This window comes from Anabrus simplex, chromosome 1 (genome assembly GCF_040414725.1).
Source record: "Anabrus simplex isolate iqAnaSimp1 chromosome 1, ASM4041472v1, whole genome shotgun sequence".
Lineage (NCBI taxonomy): Eukaryota > Metazoa > Arthropoda > Insecta > Orthoptera > Tettigoniidae > Anabrus > Anabrus simplex.
The window spans coordinates 1,342,362,200-1,342,383,952 of NC_090265.1; the positions used below are offsets into that span (position 1 = coordinate 1,342,362,200).

The following is a 21,753-nucleotide window of genomic DNA, read 5'->3' on the forward strand; positions in this document are numbered from 1 at the left end:
GCAGAGTAATGAAACAGGTGATCCCTATACTGGAGAACTTCACAGAGGTGAGTTAGGGGTGCCATCACATTTTATTGTGTGTGTCTGCAGAACAGGGTATGAAGACCATCTGGGTTGTGAAAATTATAAAGAATTTCTGTTTACTCTATCCTGAGCTGCTTTAGGAAGATATGACAATCAACAGTTCCGGTTTGAACGCCGTCATTGTGGGCGTGAAAATAATGATGCGATAGATTGTTTATTGTCTTCATTTTTCAATATCGTGTTAAATAAGTGCTGAAAGCAGACGAAGAACACGAGTTATGTCAGCAGTGAGGATAAAAACACTAAGCAGAGGAAGCTGTCAACGCTACACAATAATCAAGCTTGTGAGTACTGTTCTTAAAATGTTTTGTTTTTATTCATGTAAAATGTGTATTTCTAACTTCAGTGAATGCATTTACTGATGTGTGTGTTTCTTAGTGCCATTTTACGAAGAGTGTGCATTTAACACAATCATCGTGTTGGTCTAAATCAGGGCCATCCAAACAGCGCTCTAGCCGTGCTCCAAGCCAGTGCTCCGAGCGCTTTGGGGGAAGGTAGTTTTGGCAGTGGTGAGAGGAGCTTGGCTAGCTGAGCGAGTGGTCTGCCCACCGGGCCAAAGAGAACAGCCGATTTTTTAGTGTGCCACTGAGATTTTGTGTGTTAAAAAACACAATTTGTAACGGCATTACAGTGCCAACCACAGGCATGATTACGGTGATTTGACAGACGCCAGTCGCCAATCGAAGTTGGAAGATATGAAAGAAAACTTCAAACAGCACTGTTCTGTAAGTATTATTGTTTTAATTTTTAAATGCTTGTTTACAAACGGGAATGAATAAATGATTGAATTATCTGAAGAACACGAAAGTTGTGACTTGCCGTATTTTTGTCTGACAGGAGATTGAGGAGAGTGAGGTTGGTGGACCCACTTTACGAACAAGCTACAAATGTTCGTCGCAAATTGCCAAAGCTAGGAAACCCTTCGCGGAAGGGAACGTTATCAAGGAGTACCTAATGGACGCGGCGGCATGTATTTGTCCTATGAAGCTAGTTGAGAAATTTCCTAAAATCTTTCTTTCTCCTCACACTGTGGCTCGCAGAATAGACAATATAGCGGTTGATATGAAACAGCAATTAATGGAGAATGCAGCAAATTTTGTATCCTTTTCCATCACCCTCTATGAATCAACCGACATTGCGGACACAGCTCAGCTCATTTTCATTCGAGGGGTAGATGACGATATTTGGGTCACCGAGGATTTCCTAGACTTGGTAGCTCTCAAAGACACCACTACCGGTTTCGATATTTTCAAAGCAGTGGGGGGCGTTTTGAGTCAATGGGATTAAAATGGGAGCGGTTGACGAGTGTAACGACAGATGGAGCTGCTGCATTACGTAGTCTACGCACGGGGTCCCTCAGCTATGTAAAATTAAAATTGACTGAGAGCAGTACTACCCTAAAGGCGGCGATCCAGTGCTTGATACACCAGGAGGGAATCTGTACAAAAGTCGCCAAACTTAAAGATGTAATCGAAACAGTTGTGCGAGTGGTAAATTTTCATCCATCCCATGGACTCGCGCACCGTCACTTCAAAGAGCACCGGGCGAGTTGGCCGTTCAGTTCGGGGCGCGCAGCTGTGAGCTAATATATAATTAATAATAATAACAACGTAAATGTTTCCACCTTTTCAATACTAAACTATATTCACAAAATTATAAATTACACGGTACTAGTTTCGACCCATCTAGGGGTCATCATCAGCCGTATTGGAGCAAAGAAAATGTTATTTTAAAGAATAACAAGTGAAAAGAGAAGTTATTATGGTAATAGTTAATAATACAAGGAATATACATACTAAGAGATTTTTAACAAAGAATAAAGTATAAATGGGGTGTTGTAAAAATTATAATCAAGGAAATCAGTTTCTTGTATTGAAATGACATATATAAAATTATATATGGCTTAGGAAGAGGGCTTAAGGTGGGGCTGTGAGCTCGCAATCGGGAGAACCCCACTTTTGGCAGCCCTAAAGATGGTTTTCTGTGGTTTCCCATTTTCACACCAGGCAAATGCTGGGGCTGTACCTTAATTAAGGCCACGGCTGCTTCCTTCCCAGTCCTATCCCTTTCCTGCTTCATCGTCGCCATAAGACATATCTGCGTCGGTGCGACGTAAATCCAATAGAGAAAAAAAAAAAAAAAAAAAAAAAAAAAAATCTTTGCTTCAGGGCGGAAAGCACAATATCTGCGATTTGTGGAATAAATTCAAGCGTTCAAAAGAAAATTGATTTTGTGGGAAAACCAGTTGCGTGCAAGGAACACAGGACATTTTCCACTGCTTGAAACAGTGAAATAAGGTGTCGACCTTGATGAGTAGGCCTACTTGCAGGTAATTCGCCAATTACAAGAAGAGTTTGAAAAGAGATTTTCAGAATTATCAGAACTCCAAGCGGTGTTAGATGTATTTGTTCGAACATTTTCACTTAGTGCAGACAGTGCTCCACAGCTATTTCAATTAGAGTTGCTGGAACTGCAGTGCAATGTTTGTCTTAAAGACCGCTTTCTAATGTCACAAAGTTTGGAAGAATTTTACAGCGGTTTTCCGCAAGAAGAATACCCCCTTTTATATAAACATGCATGTAAAGTTCTATCAATGTTCGGCTCAACGTACATTTGGGAGTGTTTCTTTTCGGTTCTTAAGCTTACCAAAAGTAAACATCATCCAACAATGAGCAATAGAAACTCGCGTCATTGTTTAAGAATCTTGGTAAAATATTGGTAAAATTTTGTTTAATTTACCTCTCAGATATGTTCATAATTTCAGTTTTGAATAAATCGCATTACTGCATTCTTTACTTAACACTTGATTTCGTTTCCTGCATATTCCATACATCGGAGTACCTTTCGATTTGTATATGCGGTATATGTGTTATGGCAAAACAGCCCTATCAATATGATGTCAACAAACCCACAAAAGCCGTCGGACACACGACTGTACGTACATATCTATTCAGCGCGGTCCGAACATCGTCCGTCTCAGGTCTCCTCGCTGCCACACTGTAGGAGTGGTAGGGGAAGGAGCGCTCGTCTGATCGCCCAGTGCTCTCCAAGCGCGGGCGCGCTCTCGGAGCGCAATAGCTGGATGGCCCTGGTCTAAATGTAGTGAATATGGGTGAAGTCATTCAAAATCGGACACGCCCCCTTTTCTCTCGGCCTCCGCTTGACAGATAAATACAGAGTTGCCAAGCGTACCTTCCAGCTTTAACTATAGATGGCTCTGTTTTCCATGGTTTCCCATTTTCACACGAGGCACATGCTGGGGCTGTACCTCAATTAAGGCCATGGATGCTTCCTTCCCACTCCTAGCCCTTTCATATCCCATCGTCGCCATAAGACATATCTAATACCAATGTAAATGGTCCGTTATTATATATCATCTGATGGCCAAGCAGGCATCAATTTTTTGGTAATGAGACAAAGTCTCTCATAGTGCATTGGCACTGCCGGTGGCTCCAATTAGCTTATGCAGTGGCCTCCACAGTATGCACTAGCCATGCGTCTTGGTAGGTGTGCTAGGTACCAACTGATGAGCCCAGCCTAGCACACGGGGGCGAAACACTGGCAACCAGGAATGAGTTAGCTGGAAAATTTATAATGCTCAATAACAATGATAAATTTACTCATTCGGAACAAATATTTCAGATTCCCTATGGGAATCAACATCTATATCATCAGCCATATCTGTGTTGGTGCGACGTTAAGCAGCTTGCAAAAGAAAAAAAGGTCTTATCAGAGACTTATATGCCCTCTCCTTTATATCCTTACTACAACCCCTAAACACCCTCATAACCATGTGCAGAGATCTGTACCCTTTATTTACAATCCCATTTATGTGACTATTCCAATGAAGATCTTTCCATATATTAACACCTAGGTACTTACAGTAATCCCCGTAAGGAACTTTCACCCCATCAATGCAATAATTGCAACTGAGAGGACTGTTCCTATTTGTATAATTCACAACCCGACTTTTAACCTTGTTTATCATCATACCATTGCCTGCTCTCCATCTTGCAACATTATCAAGGTTATTTTGCAGTTGCTCACAATCTAGTAACTTATTTATTACTTTATACAGAATAACATCATCCGCAAAAAGCCTTATCTCTGATTCCACTTCTTTACTCATATCATTTTTATATATATATATATATATAAGAAAACATCCAAAAAAATTTTTTTAAATACCGGGCGAGTTGGCCGTGCGGTTAGCAGCGTGCAGCTGTGAGCTCGCATCTGGGAAATAGTGGGTTCAAACCCCACTGTCGGCAGCCCTGAAGATGGTTTTCCGTGGTTTCCCATTTTCACACCAGGCAAATGCTGGGGCTGTACCTTAATTAGGGCCACGGCCGCTTCCTTCCCATTCCTAGGCCTTTCCTGTCCCATCGTCGCCGTAAGACCTATCTGTGTCGGTGCAACGTTAAGCAAATAGCAAAAAAAAGCATAAAATGTCCAATAATACTGCCTTGAAGAATTCCCTTCTTAATTATTACAGGGTCAGATAAAGCTTCGCTTATTCTACTTCTCTGAGATCTATTTTCTAGAAATACAGCAACCCATTCAGTTACTCTTCTCTCTAGTCCAATTGCACTCATTTTTGCCAGTAGTCTCCCATGATTTACCCTATCAAATGCTTTAAACAGGTCAATCACGATACAGTCCATCTGACCTCCAGAATGCAAGATATCTGCTATATCTTGCTGGAATACTACAAGTTGAGCTTCAGTGGAATAACCTTTCCTAAACTCGAACTGCCTTCTATCGAACTAGTTCACTAGACTGCTAGAAAATAGATTGTCACAAAGGATAATACATTATGTAACCTCACTTAAGAACTCAACAACCTGGCTTAATGAACTTCGAAAGGACCTCAAAAATTCAGACATAAGTTCAACAGACATTCTAGAAAGAGACAACTTTAGACACAAACAACCACAATAAAAACAGTACAGACCAAACTGGTCGGAAGAACGTAAACAAGCCTTCTCGGAAAGAATGAAAGCCTGTAGGAACAACAAGAACAACCCACATAAAAATTAATTGAGTTATTTACTTAACACCTTCCAATATTGGGAGAATTTATTACTACTACTATTACTGATAATAAAAAACAATATTAACAAGAACAAATGTCTCGTGTACTAAATGAGCAAGATCTCCTTTTATATCAATTAAAGACAATAAATAAAAGCTTTTTATAAATGCTGACATACCTGAAATCTCAAGTGATATATATTGAGGACATACTTTGCCATTACTTGCTCTGGATTGCTGAATACCTCTTTCATTATAGCAAAGTTCTTCTCGCACAATGGAATGACATCCCGGAAAATGTCCTTACTGGTAAAGGCTCCCTGAAAACACAACACAATTTAATGAATAATAGCAAAAATTTAAATTATAAATTCCCTTGCTGATGACCTATTATGTTAATTACAGTAAAACCTCTGTTATCCGTCCCGCGATTAACCGTTCTGCATATTATGTCACAAAAAAAAAAAATCTCGATTTTTTTAAAAGCAATGTACAGTCACTCCAAAACTGAATGAGTGTACTCTTGATGTCAACAATAATAATAATAATAATAATAATAATAATAATAATAATAATAATAATAATATTGATTTTACATCCCACTAACCACTTTGACGGTTTTCGGAGATGCCGAGGTGCCGAAATTTTGTCTCGCAGGAGTAGGGTATACTGCTTATTTAATCCGTGATAGGCTAGAGAAATTAAATGGACAACATCCCCCCCACTCTCCCGCTAAGAGTCCACATTTATTGCCCTGCGATTATCATCTGTTTGCACCACTCAAACAGGAGACAATGAGTAAAGGAGTCTGTTTTTGAACTGGCTGCAAACCCATCCCCGTCCTTTCTATGAGGATGGAATTGCAAGTTATAAATCTCATTCCACATTGATGGTTGTTACTTTACAAATAAAGATATTTATAAAATCCTCCTTATCAATACAAATCAACTCATCTGTTAGATGGAACAAGGTCTATACATGTTTCAGCCTATTCTCAAGGCCATCATCAGTAGCACAACAGATTATTACATAACACAAACAAATTAAAAATCTTGATGAAGTGAAATAAAAGTGATCATGATTGATGAATTAAAAACATAGAGGTACAAAGTCCTCTCGTCTGATGGGTCGTTCTTGATTGACAAAATAAAACTTGCTGACTGTTAAAAGGAAAAACTTGCTAGGCAGTGTAGTGAGACCGTCAATACCATGGATTAAAAAGTGTGTAACATCTGTAATGAGAAAAGGAATTATGACTGGATGAAAACGAGTCAAAAAATAATGTAAGAAAAGAAAACTCAATTAACTTACTTGTAAATAGAAGTTGTCGTCTCGAATGGAAATGATGTCAGTCTCAAGAGACATTGACAACTAAGCTTGTGTGTGGCTTACCGTGTATCTGTGCCGATAGGTTGGGTGGAGGAAAGGAGTGGAAGGGGCGGGGGGGGGGGAGTGTCACGGGGGGGGGGGGGGGTGTTGAAGGAAGTGCGGGGCTTGTTCTAGAATGTCGGTAGTGAAACTTGTTTTTATTAATAAATTGTTCACAGATAAGCGGGACAAAGGTTTCCAATAACATATTTTTCTTTTCATTGATTTCATTTAAGTTGTGCACAGGATTCTTATATTGGTCGATATCTGTATAAATATTCTCTAGTATATTAAGTAAGGGACCTTTCTGTTCATAGTGTAAGATCTTTAAATCTTGGTCTATTGTTGTGTGTTTGTGATTTTTTCATTCTACAATGTTCGTTCATGACTGAGTAGCGGTTGTACTTCAGAGCACTGAGGTGTTCAGAGTATCTCATATTGAAGCTATGGCCTGTTTGTCCAACATATGTTGAAAAACACGATTGGCATTTTAATTTGTATATCCCACTGTTTGAGAATTTTTTGTTGCTGTTGACAGTATGAGAATTAAAGAATGATTTTGCATTGGTGTGAATGGTCCTGAAAGCTAATTTTAACTTGTGTTCTTTAAAGATGTTTGAAATAGGATATATGTTATTATTATTATTATTATTATTATTATTATTATTATTATTATTATTATTATTATTATTAAGGTAAATGTGGTGAATTTCCCTTTAGGGGAAGATTATTTTTCTAAGGTGGTTATGGGTTTACTTTTCAATTTATTAAGAATTTTGTTCACGAAAGCTTTACTGAAACCATTACCTTCGGCTATTGTATAAATGGTGATGTTTCATTGCAGGCTTGCGTCAATGTCATACACCTGTCAATGTCATATGTGTTGTACACATGTGAACCTTTTAGACTGATTCTGATGGTTCGGTCAGCTTCTGCTTTGAACGCTAACGCTGTGTTATGTCCTGGGAGCCATCTGGTGGTGAATGAATGTACCATTTCCACTTCTATTATAACATCTAAATTTAAAGAGTCATTGTTTAAGAAGCCTTTCTCGTGGACAGTCGAGATTTCTTCTGATGATGCAGTGCCCAGTTTTCTGCGAAATGTAAAGAATTTCACCTTGTTTTCTTGACACGGCATAAGCCCAAAAGCCTATACAGTATCATATCTGTAAGTACGGGCCGTGAAAGCATCAATGGCAACAATACTTGTATTATTTGTGACGAGTTACAATGATCGATACAGATCAAAACCAGTACAGTAAATAGTGTACTTTTAAGCATAAATATATTGTACTTTTAATAAGCAATATTGATTAGGTGGAATTATCCCCACCTTAAAATCATGAGTTACAATTATTGGTCAGTACATATTTTGGCTTGTTTCAAGCTGCTATCAGCTATAACCACTAACAGACATACATAAAATACACACTAAAAACACGAGGATAACTTAAAATATTAATGCCTCTTGAAAATTGTGGACCGGGCGAGTTGGGCGTGCGGTTAGGGGCGCGCAGCTGTGTGCTTGCATCCGGGAGATAGTGGGTTCAAACCCCACTGTTGGCAGCCCTCAAGGTGGTTTTCCGTAGTTTCCCATTTTCACACCAGGCAAATGCTGTACCTTAATTAAGGCCACAGCCGCTTCCTTCCAACTCCTAGCCCTTTCCTATCCCATTGTCACCCTAAGACCTACCATCTGTGTCAGTGCGACATAAAGCCACTAGCACAAAAAAACACAAACAGTGGAATAGGATTTTAAAATCAATAAATATAAAATAACTGACCCTTCTCACAAATTCTTAAAATTGATGTTTCTTAAAAAGGAATGTCATGTTGAAACACTGCACATGAATTTGGTGATGAGTGCATGAATCCTATTGTATTATAAGTACTTGTTACATCAATTGACATAAAGGGAGGTGTGCATTTTCATGTGGTTTGAAGTTAAAGAATGTGTGGTGTTCTGAAATGAGGCTAAAAACATACTAAAACACTGCACATCTTAGGAAATTCCAAAAAATTTGTGCTTCTTGATGAAGAGAACATTCTGTTTGAAACACTGTTTAGTTGGATGTGAAGAGCATATTAAATTTTGAAGCAGAACATAGACCTTGGTTTGATTGAATCCTTAAAATAAAAGTGAAAATTTCTAAATTGAGATGCAAGAAATGTAGATATTAACTATTATGTGGTCAACATGTTGTTGACAAAACAGATTCATTATTTGGATGATGCATGGTCTTGGAACAAACTGGATACTTTATCTTCTGATGTTCTGCCAATACAGCCTAAATTGTTCAAATGGATGAGTTTAGAAATCAGATGAATGTCTAAGATGCACAAGATCTGAGAGTGAGAATAAACATACATTATAGAGAAATTTACTTTTAAATGTTGATTGGAAACTCACTTCTATTTTAAGGATTTAATCAAACCAACGTCTATGTTCTGTTTCACAATTTAATATGCCCTTCACATTAGAGTTGGCTAGAGTGAGTATGCTTCAAAACACTGAGCCAGCGCAATCAGCTGTCTCAATGCCTCGACACAACAACGCTTCATTGTTTCGAAGCAGTGAGTTTGCTATGTGTGTCATGTCGCGTGAACAGAAACTCCAGTCGTTCCGTATATGTCAGCTACATCAATGCTTTGAAAGAGTAACAGTGCTTTTTTTTATCCCCTCGCCTCAATAGTAACACTTTACATGATATTGCCCTGAAGATGAGCCGACATTCCTGAACAGACACTTCATATTCCGAACCGCCAGTCAAGTTACTAAAATAATAATGTATTCGGCAATGTAACGTCTGTTTTGTACATAAAAAGGACATTATTATTTTCAAAGCAGGGTTATACTATAACAGGAAGACGCTTTCGTTTGTCAAGTGCAAAAGATTCAAAATTATGTTTTTAAACTTCAATTTGAAGTAGATTTTAAAATTAGGTCAAATCTGTTACTGCTCATATAATACCGACCTTGGACTTTTCTTAGATTTAATTATTCACTTTATAATCATTTAAATTAGTTCATTTAGTTAACTATCTTACTATGCTTTCATAACTAGTTTAGGTTGCTTGTTAATGTAAGTAAAATTCTGATTTTGGACTCTTCTTAGATTTCATTACTCATTTTATAATTATTCAAATTAGTTAATTTACTTAGGCTACTATGCTTTTGTAACTGGATTAGATTAAATTTGTTGCTGTACACAGAATATCTATTTTGAATTATTCTTTAATTTCATTAATCATTTTATAATTATTCAAATAAGTTACTGTTTTAGAGTGCTTTTAACCGTAAAACTGATCTCTTTTAATATCATTGTAAGCGCGCAGTGAGGAAGCAAACGCAGTTTATTACTGTATATTGGTACTTATTATACTGAACATCATCTATTAATTATCATACTGTATTTTGTACATTTGTTCGTTAAATATTTCATGAACCTCATATTTTATCATTATCAGAACGTGGAACATTTTATTCGGTGAATTGAAGTTAGCTTTGAAGCGTGGTTCATGTTTCACCACGCCATCGTGAAATACTGCTGCTCTTCCAGTCCGAGACGGACACACTGCTTCACTATGCCATCGCGAGACACTGTCAGTCAAGGTACAACACTGCTTCTCTTGCAGTCTGAGACAGAAGTGCGCCATGTGTCGACACACTGCTTCACCACGTCATTGTGAAACACTGTCTAGGTACCCCTATAAGGAACACTGTTCCTCTTGCAGTCCGAGACGGAAGTGCACCGTGTGCCGACGCACTGCTTCAAAGCAATTCGCTGTACCATATCCAATGTTTCAAAACAGCCAGCAGTGTTGCTTTGCCCAACTCTGCTGCACATCCAACGAAACACATTCAACAGGATGTTCTCTTCGCCAAGAAGCATAAATTTTTAAGAATTTCCTAAGATATGCAGTGTACTAACTTGAATAATTATAAAATGAGTAATGAAATCTAAGAAGAGTCCAAAATCAGAATTTTACTTACATTAACAAGCAACCTAAACTAGTTATGAAAGCATAGTAAGATAGTTAACTAAATGAACTAATTTAAATGATTATAAAGTGAATAATTAAATCTAAGAAAAGTCCAAGGTCGGTATTATATGAGCAATTTCATGAACAACACACATTCTTTAACTTCAAACCACATGAAAATGCACACCTCCCTTTATGTTAATTGATCTAGCGAGTGCTCACAACAGAGGATTCATGCACTCATCCCCAAATTCATGTGCAGTGTTTTAGACACTCTTTTTGTAAGAAACATTGATATGAAGAATTCCTAAGAAGGGTCTATTATTTTATGTACATTGATTTTAACATATGATTCCACTGTTTTCAAGAGACAATATTTTAAGTCATCCTCATGAAGGTTCATATGTTTTTAATGTATATTTTACGTATGTCTTTTAGTCTATAAGAGAATGATTACTCTTTAGCATTGTTTGTCAGTTGATGATAGCTTGAAACAAGCCGAAACATGTACTGACCAATTGTTAAGTCATCACAAGTAATACAAATATTGATTATGTTGAGATTAATTAACATTTTATTTTGTAACTGGTAACTGTCAATGCGGACCACAATGACATTTGTAACAAGGAATATAGCCTCTCTTCACCATCAATACTGGAATATATTAGGGATCAGCATTTTCACCCTATTACGTGTGACCAGCAAACACCCCACCTGTGGATACTCCTCTACTCCAATGACATCTTTTTGGTGAATGTATGATGTGAAGGCTTCCAAGAGAAAACGCAGTTAAAGAAAGAACAGCTTGGTGAATTTGGGCTTTGACTTAATCTCAAGACGGAGTATGTGGAATATGGTACACAAACTGATGTTACCATCTGCGCCAGTGGAGAAAATTTTTTTTAAATGAAGCAATTCAAATACCTCGGCTCGCTCACATGCAGCAATGGTGACAGCCTTCCAGATGGCCACACTCAAGTCAATGCTACCTGGATGTCTCAACCAACCTGAAATAGCATCAAGTGACCGGGGGTCGTGTGTGATCATCGGAAAACTCTACGCCTCAGTAAAAGGTATACAGGTATGTATGTCGCCAAGTCACCCTCTACGGACAGGAGTGCTGGCCATCAAATCATAAGCAGGTTCTACATGCAATGAAAATGAGAATGCTGCGATGAAGCCTTGGACTAACATGATCTGACCACGCAAAGAATGATTATGTTCGACGATGACTGGGAACCACGCCAATTGTAGAGAAACTATAGGAAGGTAGATTTGAATAGTAAGGAGACTTTTTTGCAGAAAAGAAAGCTCTGTAGCAAGGACAGCCATGAGTCTGTAGCCTAAGGCCAGCAACTGTGTAGTCGACGAAAAAAACCCGGATGGATCACATTAACGGTGACAGAATATGTGTATAGATAAGAAAAGTGTTTTTCCACCAATCAATACACAATTTATTTTAAATAGATTAAACTAATACCGGTTTCGGCTCTTTAACGGCCATCATCAGCTAGTACATGATTTGTTTCCAGCCATTAGACAATTCAAAAGTTGTTATTGTATTAGACATCCGGATGTCTAATGGGGGATGGAAATGTATACAGTAGCATGTAATTAAAATATCAGTAGTCAAGGTAAAAAGTTACAATAAGTTAGAACATGAGTATGTAGGACATTAAAACATATGGGCCATAATATAAAACACTTAAAAAGTTTTAACACATTAAAATTTGGTAAGTATAGGTAGACACTTGTTAAAAATTTTTTGTTCATGTTACATAAATTCCATTCTTCTATCTTCTGTGTAGTTCCTTTGCTTCTATGTTATGTTGATTTTAGCTGTGTGAGGTAATCTTTGAGAATGTTCTGAAGCTGGTATGCGTCATATTGATATGGACCTTTGTCATGAAGAAATTTTTTATATTGTGTTATATATTCCAACTTGTGATGTACTCTGGTAAGTTTTAATATAGTAAACAGTAGGTCTTGAGTTTGAACTTAGAAGTAGTTGGTGGCAACACCTCTCTCGTCTACGTTTGTGGTTGTAGTCTGTCAAGATAAGGTAATATAAGTATACCAGTGGTGTGTGTGTGTGTGTGTGTGTGTGTGTGTGTGTGTGTGTGTGTGTGTGTGTGTGTGTGTGTGTGTGTGTGTGTGTGTGTGTAGGAATGCCTGGTGTGTATATGGAAAGAGTACTTACTATAGTTGTTGTGGAAGTCTTGTGCCGATGTGTTTGAAGGCTTGTTGTGTTCTACTGCGAGTGCGTCTGGGGCTCATATTAGCTGTGGAGGGGAAGAAGGAGTGGCCGTTGGGGAAGTAGGGGCGGGGTCGGGCTTGTGATTCGTTGGTTTGTTGGAGCGTGTGTTTACTATGTTGAGGTAATCATTTTTTAATGCCGGAATGGCTTTGTCAAAAATGATGCTGGTTTTTTCAGTAATATCATTAATGTTATGATTGGGGTTAGCGTATTGGTCTAAGGAAATGTAGAAATCTTCGGTTATGTTGAGCAGTGGGCCCTTGGAGTTTATGTTTAGTATCGTCATGTCGTTATTGATGTTTGTGAAACTATGCTTGGATTCTTCTACATGTTGGCCTATTGATGAGAAATGGTTATGTTTTTCTGCATTTATATGTTCATTGTAGCGGATGGTGAAGTTTCTGCCTGTACGTCCTATGTAACTTGTGTCACAGTTGTTACATTTGATACGGTAGACACCTGATTGGTTGTATTTATTGTTATTATCGACTGTTTTAGTATTATGTATAATGTTGGTACTATTGTGTGTGGTTTTGAATGCTATTTTCATGTTGTGCTTCTTGAAAATATTAGTTATAGTATATATATGGGTGTTGTTAAAGGTAAATAGGGCATAGTCTTTTTTAGGTTTGGCTGTTTTTGCTAATTTAGTTTTAGGTTGTGATTTTATTTTGTGAATGATTTTGTTGACCATTTCTTTGCTGTATCCGTTATGCTTAGCTATGTCGTGGATTAACTTCAATTCATTGTTTTGGTCTTCTGTTGTCATTGGGATGTTAAAAGCTCTATAAATCATACTATAATAGGCTGCTCTTTTTTGTGTATTGGGATGAATGGAGTCATTTTTTATTGTATTTGAGGTGTGTGTGGGTTTCCTGTAGATCTTGTAAGATAAGTGGTTGTCGTGTCTGGTTATTGTTAAGTCTAGGTAATTTAGTGTACGGTTATTTTCTGTTTCTTTGGTGAATTTAATTTGGGGATCTAGAGTGTTAAGTTTGTCTAGTATAGCTTGTGCGTCAGTGGATCTATTATCTGAAATTACGAAGATATCGTCAACAAATCTGCACCAAAAATGTATATTATCTATTTCTTTGATTGACGTGTGTTCTAAGTAATCTATATATATTTCTGCTAATATTCCGGAGGCAGGAGACCCCATAGGTAGGCCTTGTTGCTGATAAATGGTATCGTGAAATCTGAAATAGTTATTGTTTATGGCGAATTCAAGTAAGTTTATGAATTCGTTTATTTCTAAGGTGCTCAAGTTGCTATTGTTTTTTAGGTTAGATTCTATTATTTTGATTGTTTGTTTAACAGGAATGTTAGGGTACATATTTATTATGTCAAATGAAGCAAGGGTTGTTCGATCTTTAGCTCTTTGGTTCTGTTGCAGAAATCTATTGAGTTTAGTATTTTTTTGTTTGCTAAAAATGTATAGTGCTTTTTTAAAATTTTTTGGATGAATTGTGATAATTTGTAGGTTGGACTGGCTCTATAGTTTATAATTGGTCTCATAGGTACGTCTTCTTTACTGTATGTATTTTTGGGTAGGCTTTCGCGGACGGTAATTGGGGGTTCATTGTTATGAGTTTAGCAGATTCAGTTTCGGTGTGAAGAAAGTGTGTGTTTTTAAGTAAAATTTTTAAATTCCTTTGTATGTTATTGGTTGGATCTCGGTGTTTAATAGAAAAAGTATTGTCTTGGAAACATTTTTTAGTCTTTGTTATGTATTCATTTTTATCCATAATGACCGCAGTGTTGCCTTTGTCGGCCTTCGTTACTAGTAAATTGTTCTGTTTTATTTTATTTTTAAGTTTGTTTAAGTTTGATCTATTGGTGGTATTCATGTTTAGGTTATTATTGTGAATGTTATTGATGTATTGCGGGATCTTTCTACTGATTTCGTGTCTAACTTCATCTCGTACGTCATATGGGATCCTTTGTAAAGCAAGTTCTGTTTCGGTAATGGTAGTTATAATATTCTGGTAGGATGATGCATTACCCCAGTTGTGTTGGGGTCCCCTGCTCAACATATCCATTTCTACGTCGTCAAATACGGTTTGCGTAAGATTTTTTATAGGCGGATGGAATTTATGTTGGGAATCCTTGTTAGGAAGAGAGGGATCTTTGTTTTGGATTATGGTTAGTGGCTTTGGTTTACTTTGTTGCTGTTTCAGTGTTTCCAGTTTTTTGTTTAGTGTGTTTTGTTTCTTTATGGCTAAGTCTTCTATTTTTTCTCTGGAAATTCGTTGAAAGTAATTCCAATAGCTGTGTGGGAGTTCATGGGATGCTTCCAGGTGTGTTGAGTATAAAGTTCATTATTAAGGTGTTGTTTCTTACGATATAGGAATTTTATTTCTTCTTTTAACCAAATTTCATTAGTCCTGTTTTGTTTTTTGCGTGTCTGAATAGGCCAACATGTAGAAGAATCCAAGCATAGTTTCACAAACATCAATAACGACATGACGATACTAAACATAAACTCCAAGGGCCCACTGCTCAACATAACCGAAGATTTCTACATTTCCTTAGACCAATACGCTAACCTCAATCATAACATTAATGATATTACTGAAAAAACCAGCATCATTTTTGACAAAGCCATTCCGGCATTAAAGAATGATTACCTCAAAATAGTAAACACACGCTCCAACAAACCAACGAATCACAAGCCCGACCCCGCCCCTACTTCCCCAACGGCCACTCCTTCTTCCCCTCCACAGCTAATATGAGCCCCGGATGCACTCGCAGTAGAACACAAGCCTTCAAACACATCGGCACAAAACTTCCACAACAACTATAGTAAGTACTCTTTCCACACACACACACACACACACACACACACACACACACACACACACACACACACACGTATACTTATATTACCTTATCTTGACAGACTACAACCACAAACGTAGACGAGAGAGGTGTTGCCACCAACTACTTCTAAGTTCAAACTCAAGACCTACTGTTTACTATATTAAAACTTACCAGAGTACATCACAAGTTGGAATATATAACACAATATAAAAAATTTCTTCATGACAAAGGTCCATATCAATATGACGCATACCAGCTTCAGAACATTCTCAAAGATTACCTCACACAGCTAAAATCAACATAACACAGAAGCAAAGGAACTACACAGAAGATAGAAGAATGGAATTTATGTAACATGAACTAAAATTTTTTAACAAGTGTCTACCTATACTTACCAAATTTTAATGTGTTAAAACTTTTTAAGTGTTTTATATTATGGCCCATATGTTTTAATATGTCCTACATACTCATGTTCTAACTTTATTGTAACTTTTTACCTTTACTACTGATATTTTAATTACATGCTACTGTATACATTTCCATCCCCCATTAGACATCCGGATGTCTAATACAATAACAACTTTTGAATTGTCTAATGGCTGGAAACAAATCATGTACTAGCTGATGATGGCCGTTAAAGAGCCGAAACCGGTACTAGTTTAATCTATTTAAAATAAATTGTGTATTGATTGGTGGAAAAACACTTTTCTTATCTATATTTTGAATCTGTCAATACGGAAAATGAAATTTATAAATAATAAGACAGAATATGTGAACTCCACTTCAGAAAATGCCTTGGATAGGTCAAAATGGAAGATGGATGTGCTGACAAAGTGGGTCCTGCCACTGTGCGGGAATAATGCTAGGAAGGTTATGATTGTAATGATGAGAATATACTCCGAAAATTTAGTAAGCTCAAGAATTTCATCAGAATTTCTTTTGTCCAAACCCTTTTTGCTGATTGTTCATGTTCAGGGAACAGTGTCTCAACTAACCTGAGAACTGAAGTCTTCTAAAAGGATTATTTTGTTGGAGCAACATATATTTGTTAGGGCTAAATCTAGTGATAGAGGTCTTCTTTCTGGTCATCATATGATGTTTCTATGGCTATGTGGCTAACTGGTAAACAAGATTGCCTTTAGTCCAAAGGATCCTGGGTTCATTTAAAGTACAGGTCAGGAATTTTAACCTTCAATGGTTAATTCCTCTGGCTCAGGGACTAGATGCATTTGCTGTTCCAACATCCTAGTTAGCACTCCATCCTCACAGAAGCACAAGTTGCCATAAAAGACCTGTGCCAAGCCTCTCTGGAGGTCATATGCCATTAAAAACATCTGATGTTAGAGCACATATACTGATTACAGCAGCCCACTAGTTGTTACTAAGCTTGAGGTGGAGCATCATGATTATTTCACTCATTCCAGAAGGAAGTTCATTGAGGTAATCAACAAATTCATACTTGATTGCAAATCCAACTCCAAGAATAGAGGATTCATTTTTATCTTCCTTTCCCAAAAGAAAGTGAAAGTGAAAGTGAATTAACCACCTTGCTATTTATGCTGACCCTTTCCTGGTAGTCTAGTTTCACTTAGCAATGCCAATGACAAAAATGTTCAATTCACAAGCCACAATTTCTGTTCAATGTTGGGTCGAGTGTCTGCGTCAATGGCCATCAGAGTTTGAACTTTCCATGCACTAAAATTAATTTTCTTTATAAGTCTGCTCTCTCCGTGTAGCTGTCCAGTGAAGTAATGGTTAGGCTTTTTCTAGCTCCCATTCCCATTCAGTGCAAGCGGAGTGGATACCAAATAGGAGTGCTGAAACAAGTGCAGCGGTGGTCATTTAACAGCCAATATTTGAGCAAAAACAGCAATCAACAATCGCTGTCTGCATGTCGGTTAGTAATAAAAGCTCTCAGACAAGAACGATTCTGTTTTTGTCGAAACTCACTACAGAACTTTGTAGTGCATTTAGACTTGTAAATGTCACACACAAGATGCCAATGGTGTAGTTGGGAAACCACACCTGCCCCTTAATGGTAGCTGTCAATTTGATTCCCATCTTGACCAAGGAATCCAATTCTAGACTGAGGAGTGGAATCAACTTAAGTGATGTCTGATACAAGAGGCAGCGTACCCAGTTGAGAAAACCAAAACAATGCCTGAGCATGCTGTCACATGCACCATGTATTCACTTCAGCATTTACAAGCCACCTGACTAGACAACAGTTCTCTTGGCAGGTCAGGGCTCTTAATGAGCAGAATATGTTATGCAGTATGTTTTTATTATTTTTCTGCTACTGGTTTAATGTTGCTGTAATGTGGATTGGTGAAACACTATTACTTAGAGCATATTTAACCTGTGTATTGGGAAACTATTCCTGTTTAACCATCCATTATTTGGTACGCCTCTTTAATTGGTGTAATTCCACGGTTCCTAATTATTTAAAATGTGTGATATGTAATTGTTGTGTCCTTAATGGCATGCAGCGATTGGCCTCTCAGAAAGATAAACACTAGCACACATGTGCTGAGCTGCTTCTTGTTTGAGCAAGCTCGTTACTGAGCACTTTGCCCGTGCCTGTAATCGAAGATGGATGTGCATATGTGCGTGTCCTTTGGGAAACGTCCTGTGGTCGACGGAATGGAGTTTGATACTCCAGGATAGACTGATTTAAGATATCATCACACTTAATTTTCTATATGTAAATCTAGTTTTGATTTTTTAAAAATGTAGATCAAAGTGTTTTAATGTGTTAAAATTTACAAACGGCAGTGTGATGATCCTGGTATATCACAAGGTATGGATTACCTTCTTTATTTTCGTCTCGGCTGATGTAAGTAATTTCAAACTTTTTTGTTCATAAACTAACCTATTCTACAGCCCGGTGGATTAATGCAGGAGCATTTTACCTCAAGTTTGAGTAAACTAAAAAAAATGATTCAACAACAACTCTGTATTGATCGCAATGATCTACATATAATCAGTAATCTAAACTGGAATCAGACAGCTGATGTCAAAATCAGGAACAACTTCAATCAGAAAAGGTGTACATCAAGGTTGTGTATTATCTCCTCTTCTGTTCAATATTTATTCTGAGGCAATCTTCAAGGAAGCATTGGCGGATGATTGTGGAGGGATCACGATAAATGGAAAAGTTATTAACAATATTAGATATGCGGATGACACTGTCGTCATAGCAGATGAGCTACCTGCCCTTCAGTGCATGATAAACCACCTAGTTCAATGCAGTGAGGAATATGGCCTATTTATTAACACACTAATTCTCTATTCTCTAAAAGGAAAAAGTCAATAACCCTCATAATAAATGGAAAAACAGTTGAGCAAGTATTCTCCTTCAAATATTTAGGCACTATTGTGGACAGTCAATGTGACTGAGAAAGAGGTTAAATCTAGAATAGAACAAGCCCAGAAAAAATTCACTGATATGAAAAAATTCTTCATACGATCAGCTTATCACTGAGAATCAGAATGATCCGCTATTACATATTCTTTGTCCTCCTTTACGGGTGTGAAAATTGGACCTTGGACCCAAATACTGAGAAACGAATTTAGGCATTTGAAATGTGTTTGTACAGACGTATTCTACATATACCATGGATACTGGAAGCTTCAAATACTGAGGTCCTTCACCAGATGGAAAAGCAAAGAGAACTATTGCTTGTTATAAAAAGCTAAAAACAAGATACTTGGGACATATGAGAGGCAATAAATACCAGTTACCACAATTAATTATTGAAGGGAAAATTCATGAGAAAAGGTCTATTGGAAGACGAAGAAACTAGTGGTTGAAGGATATCCGAAGATGGCATTGTTGTACATCGGAGGAGGTCTTTTGTGCTGCAATGTCAAGATCAGAGCTGGCTGTATGGATCGTTAACCTCCATTCGAGAACAACGTTTTAAGAAGAAGGTGTCTACCCAAGCCATTAATGACTCCATGAGAAGAAGAAACAATTGTTGATTTCATATAACCTGCAAAGACTCGCCGGCGATTTTAATTCTAAATTAACTCCAAGAATGATTAAGTGGATGAATTATACGAATCAACTTTTCATAAATGTTTAAAAACATTCTAAATTGTAACTGAGGTGATTTGGAATTGTGGTATGTGGGCCTATGAGAGTAAAGGTTACCCTGCAAGTCTTTATTTAATTGGAATTCTTGCTGGTGTTTGATTTTTTTCTCCTGGTTTCATTTTGGGGTATTTTATTCTACCTCATTTGTTCGTATGCTTGTAATGTGAACTCTATTTGTATTATTATTATTATTATTATTATATTGTGGGTTTTGCCTGTGTTTGGTATTTTCTCATAATGGGATCCTTCTTCTTCTTCTTGTGTTGGGTGTTTAAATGTTACCTCATAAGTCCATCATGTTGCTTCCAAGGCCACCTTACATTAAATTCAATAACCATGATTTTGTCCTCTGTTAAATTAAATGATTGTATACAATGAAATCTAAATAATAGAATCTAATGTACTTCTTCTTCTTCTTCTTCTTCTTCTTCTTCTTCTTCTTCTTCTTCTTCTTCTTCTTCTTCTTCTTCTTCTTCTTCTTCTTCTTCTTCTTCTTCTTCTTCTTCTTCTTCTTCTTCTTCTTCTTCTTCTTCTTCTTCTTCTTCTTCTTCTTCTTCTTCTTCTTCTTCTTCTTCTTCTTCTTCTTCTTCTTCTTCTTCTTCTTCTTCTTCTTCTTCTTCTTCTTCTTCTTCTTCTTCTTCTTCTTCTTCTTCTTCTTCTTCTTCTTCTTCTTCTTCTTCTTCTTCTTCTTCTTCTTCTTCTTCTTCTTCTTATTATTATTATTATTATTATTATTATTATTATTATTATTATTATTATTATTATTATTATTATTATTATTATTATTATTATTATTATTATTATTATTATTATTATCATCATCATCACCATCACCGTGGTATGTAGAGAATTGAAATTTGATTCTCCTATCTTAATTTATATTTTTTAGCCACTCACCAGTCTGATCCACATCTGTGTTGTGTTTTCTTCCTTTCCCGTTATTACTAGCGTAGATTTTCCTTTTTTTAAATTTTTTAAAAAAATCATGCTTTGGTTAAGCCTTGTCTGATGTTAGTAGTAGCTTGCCTTGGTCAACTTCATTCCCTTTCGTGTGTAATTTTGTTCGGCAGTTTTGGTGGAAAACTCATATTTTCTTTAACGTTATGTGATTATATCGGGGAATGTTTTACTATGATATTATATTTAATCATTCAATTTGAAGGCTTAATTAGAGATTAATTTCAACTTCCATTGAGGTTGCATTTGAAATGCATTTGAAATTTGAACTTGTTACCATGATTATAATTTAACCATTTTACTGTGCAGGTTATTAGCTTGAAACAAATTTCAACTTTCATTAAGTTCATTATACAATTTTTTTTTTTTTCAATTGGATCAAATTAACTGTAACTATCAAAAGGAACTATGTTACTTACTGGCCAGTATTTGAGATTTATATGAGAATTATTTTCTGTTAGCATCAATATATATATATATATTAATCTTTGCTAAATACTATGAGTATTTGAACCATCTCCCATTTTGCTTAACTGTAAGTTAAATTTTTACTAGTTATTAAATATATTGTTTCCACCTTAGAAAGGTCTTATCATTTGGTATAAGTTACTGAGTATCATTAGTTGCTTGTCAGTGTATTTTCATTTGAGTCCTGGTCTTTTTACCTCTAATTTATTAAATCACTGCGGGCAAGGTAAGTAGTACTTGTTTCTTGTTCTCGTATTTGCTCATTTGTGACTTGTTTGTTTTTGGGTGTTCCTTATGCCAGTTCAGTTGCACTAACATATATATATATATATCTGATGAAGTTGGAGTGGGAAAGGGCCATCTTGGGCTGGGAAGGTATCAACCATGCTCTTCATTAAGGCATAGACCCAGTATTTCCATGGTGTGAAAATAAGTAACTATGGAACATCATCTTCAGGCTGGGAACAGCTACACAATCTGTGTACTTGGTGTGGGCTCTCTCCTTTATTTTTGTTTTGTTATTTTCAAAAAACTTGATTGGGTAAAAAATAACACCTATGTTTCCAAAACATATTTTTGCAAGTAGCAGCTAATTATAGGCCTGAACAATCAGCTACAATTTAATTACAGAAGGATATTGAGAAAATGCCATGATGTTGAAAAAGCTGTTGCTGGTACTG

General features: G+C 36.7%; 1 protein-coding gene across 4 annotated transcripts in view; it reads right to left on the reverse strand.

Moving 5' to 3' along the window:
• The window catches only part of Sec10 (Exocyst complex component Sec10), a 324,790-nt gene that overhangs the window by 201,856 nt on the left and 101,181 nt on the right, over window positions 1-21,753 (reverse strand). For all 4 annotated transcript variants that reach the window (XM_067137790.2, XM_067137791.2, XM_067137794.2 and 1 more), the window contains exon 7: window positions 5,298-5,438. In XM_067137790.2, coding sequence (XP_066993891.1) covers window positions 5,298-5,438 — 141 coding nt within the window. The remainder of the gene's footprint in view (window positions 1-5,297; window positions 5,439-21,753) is intronic.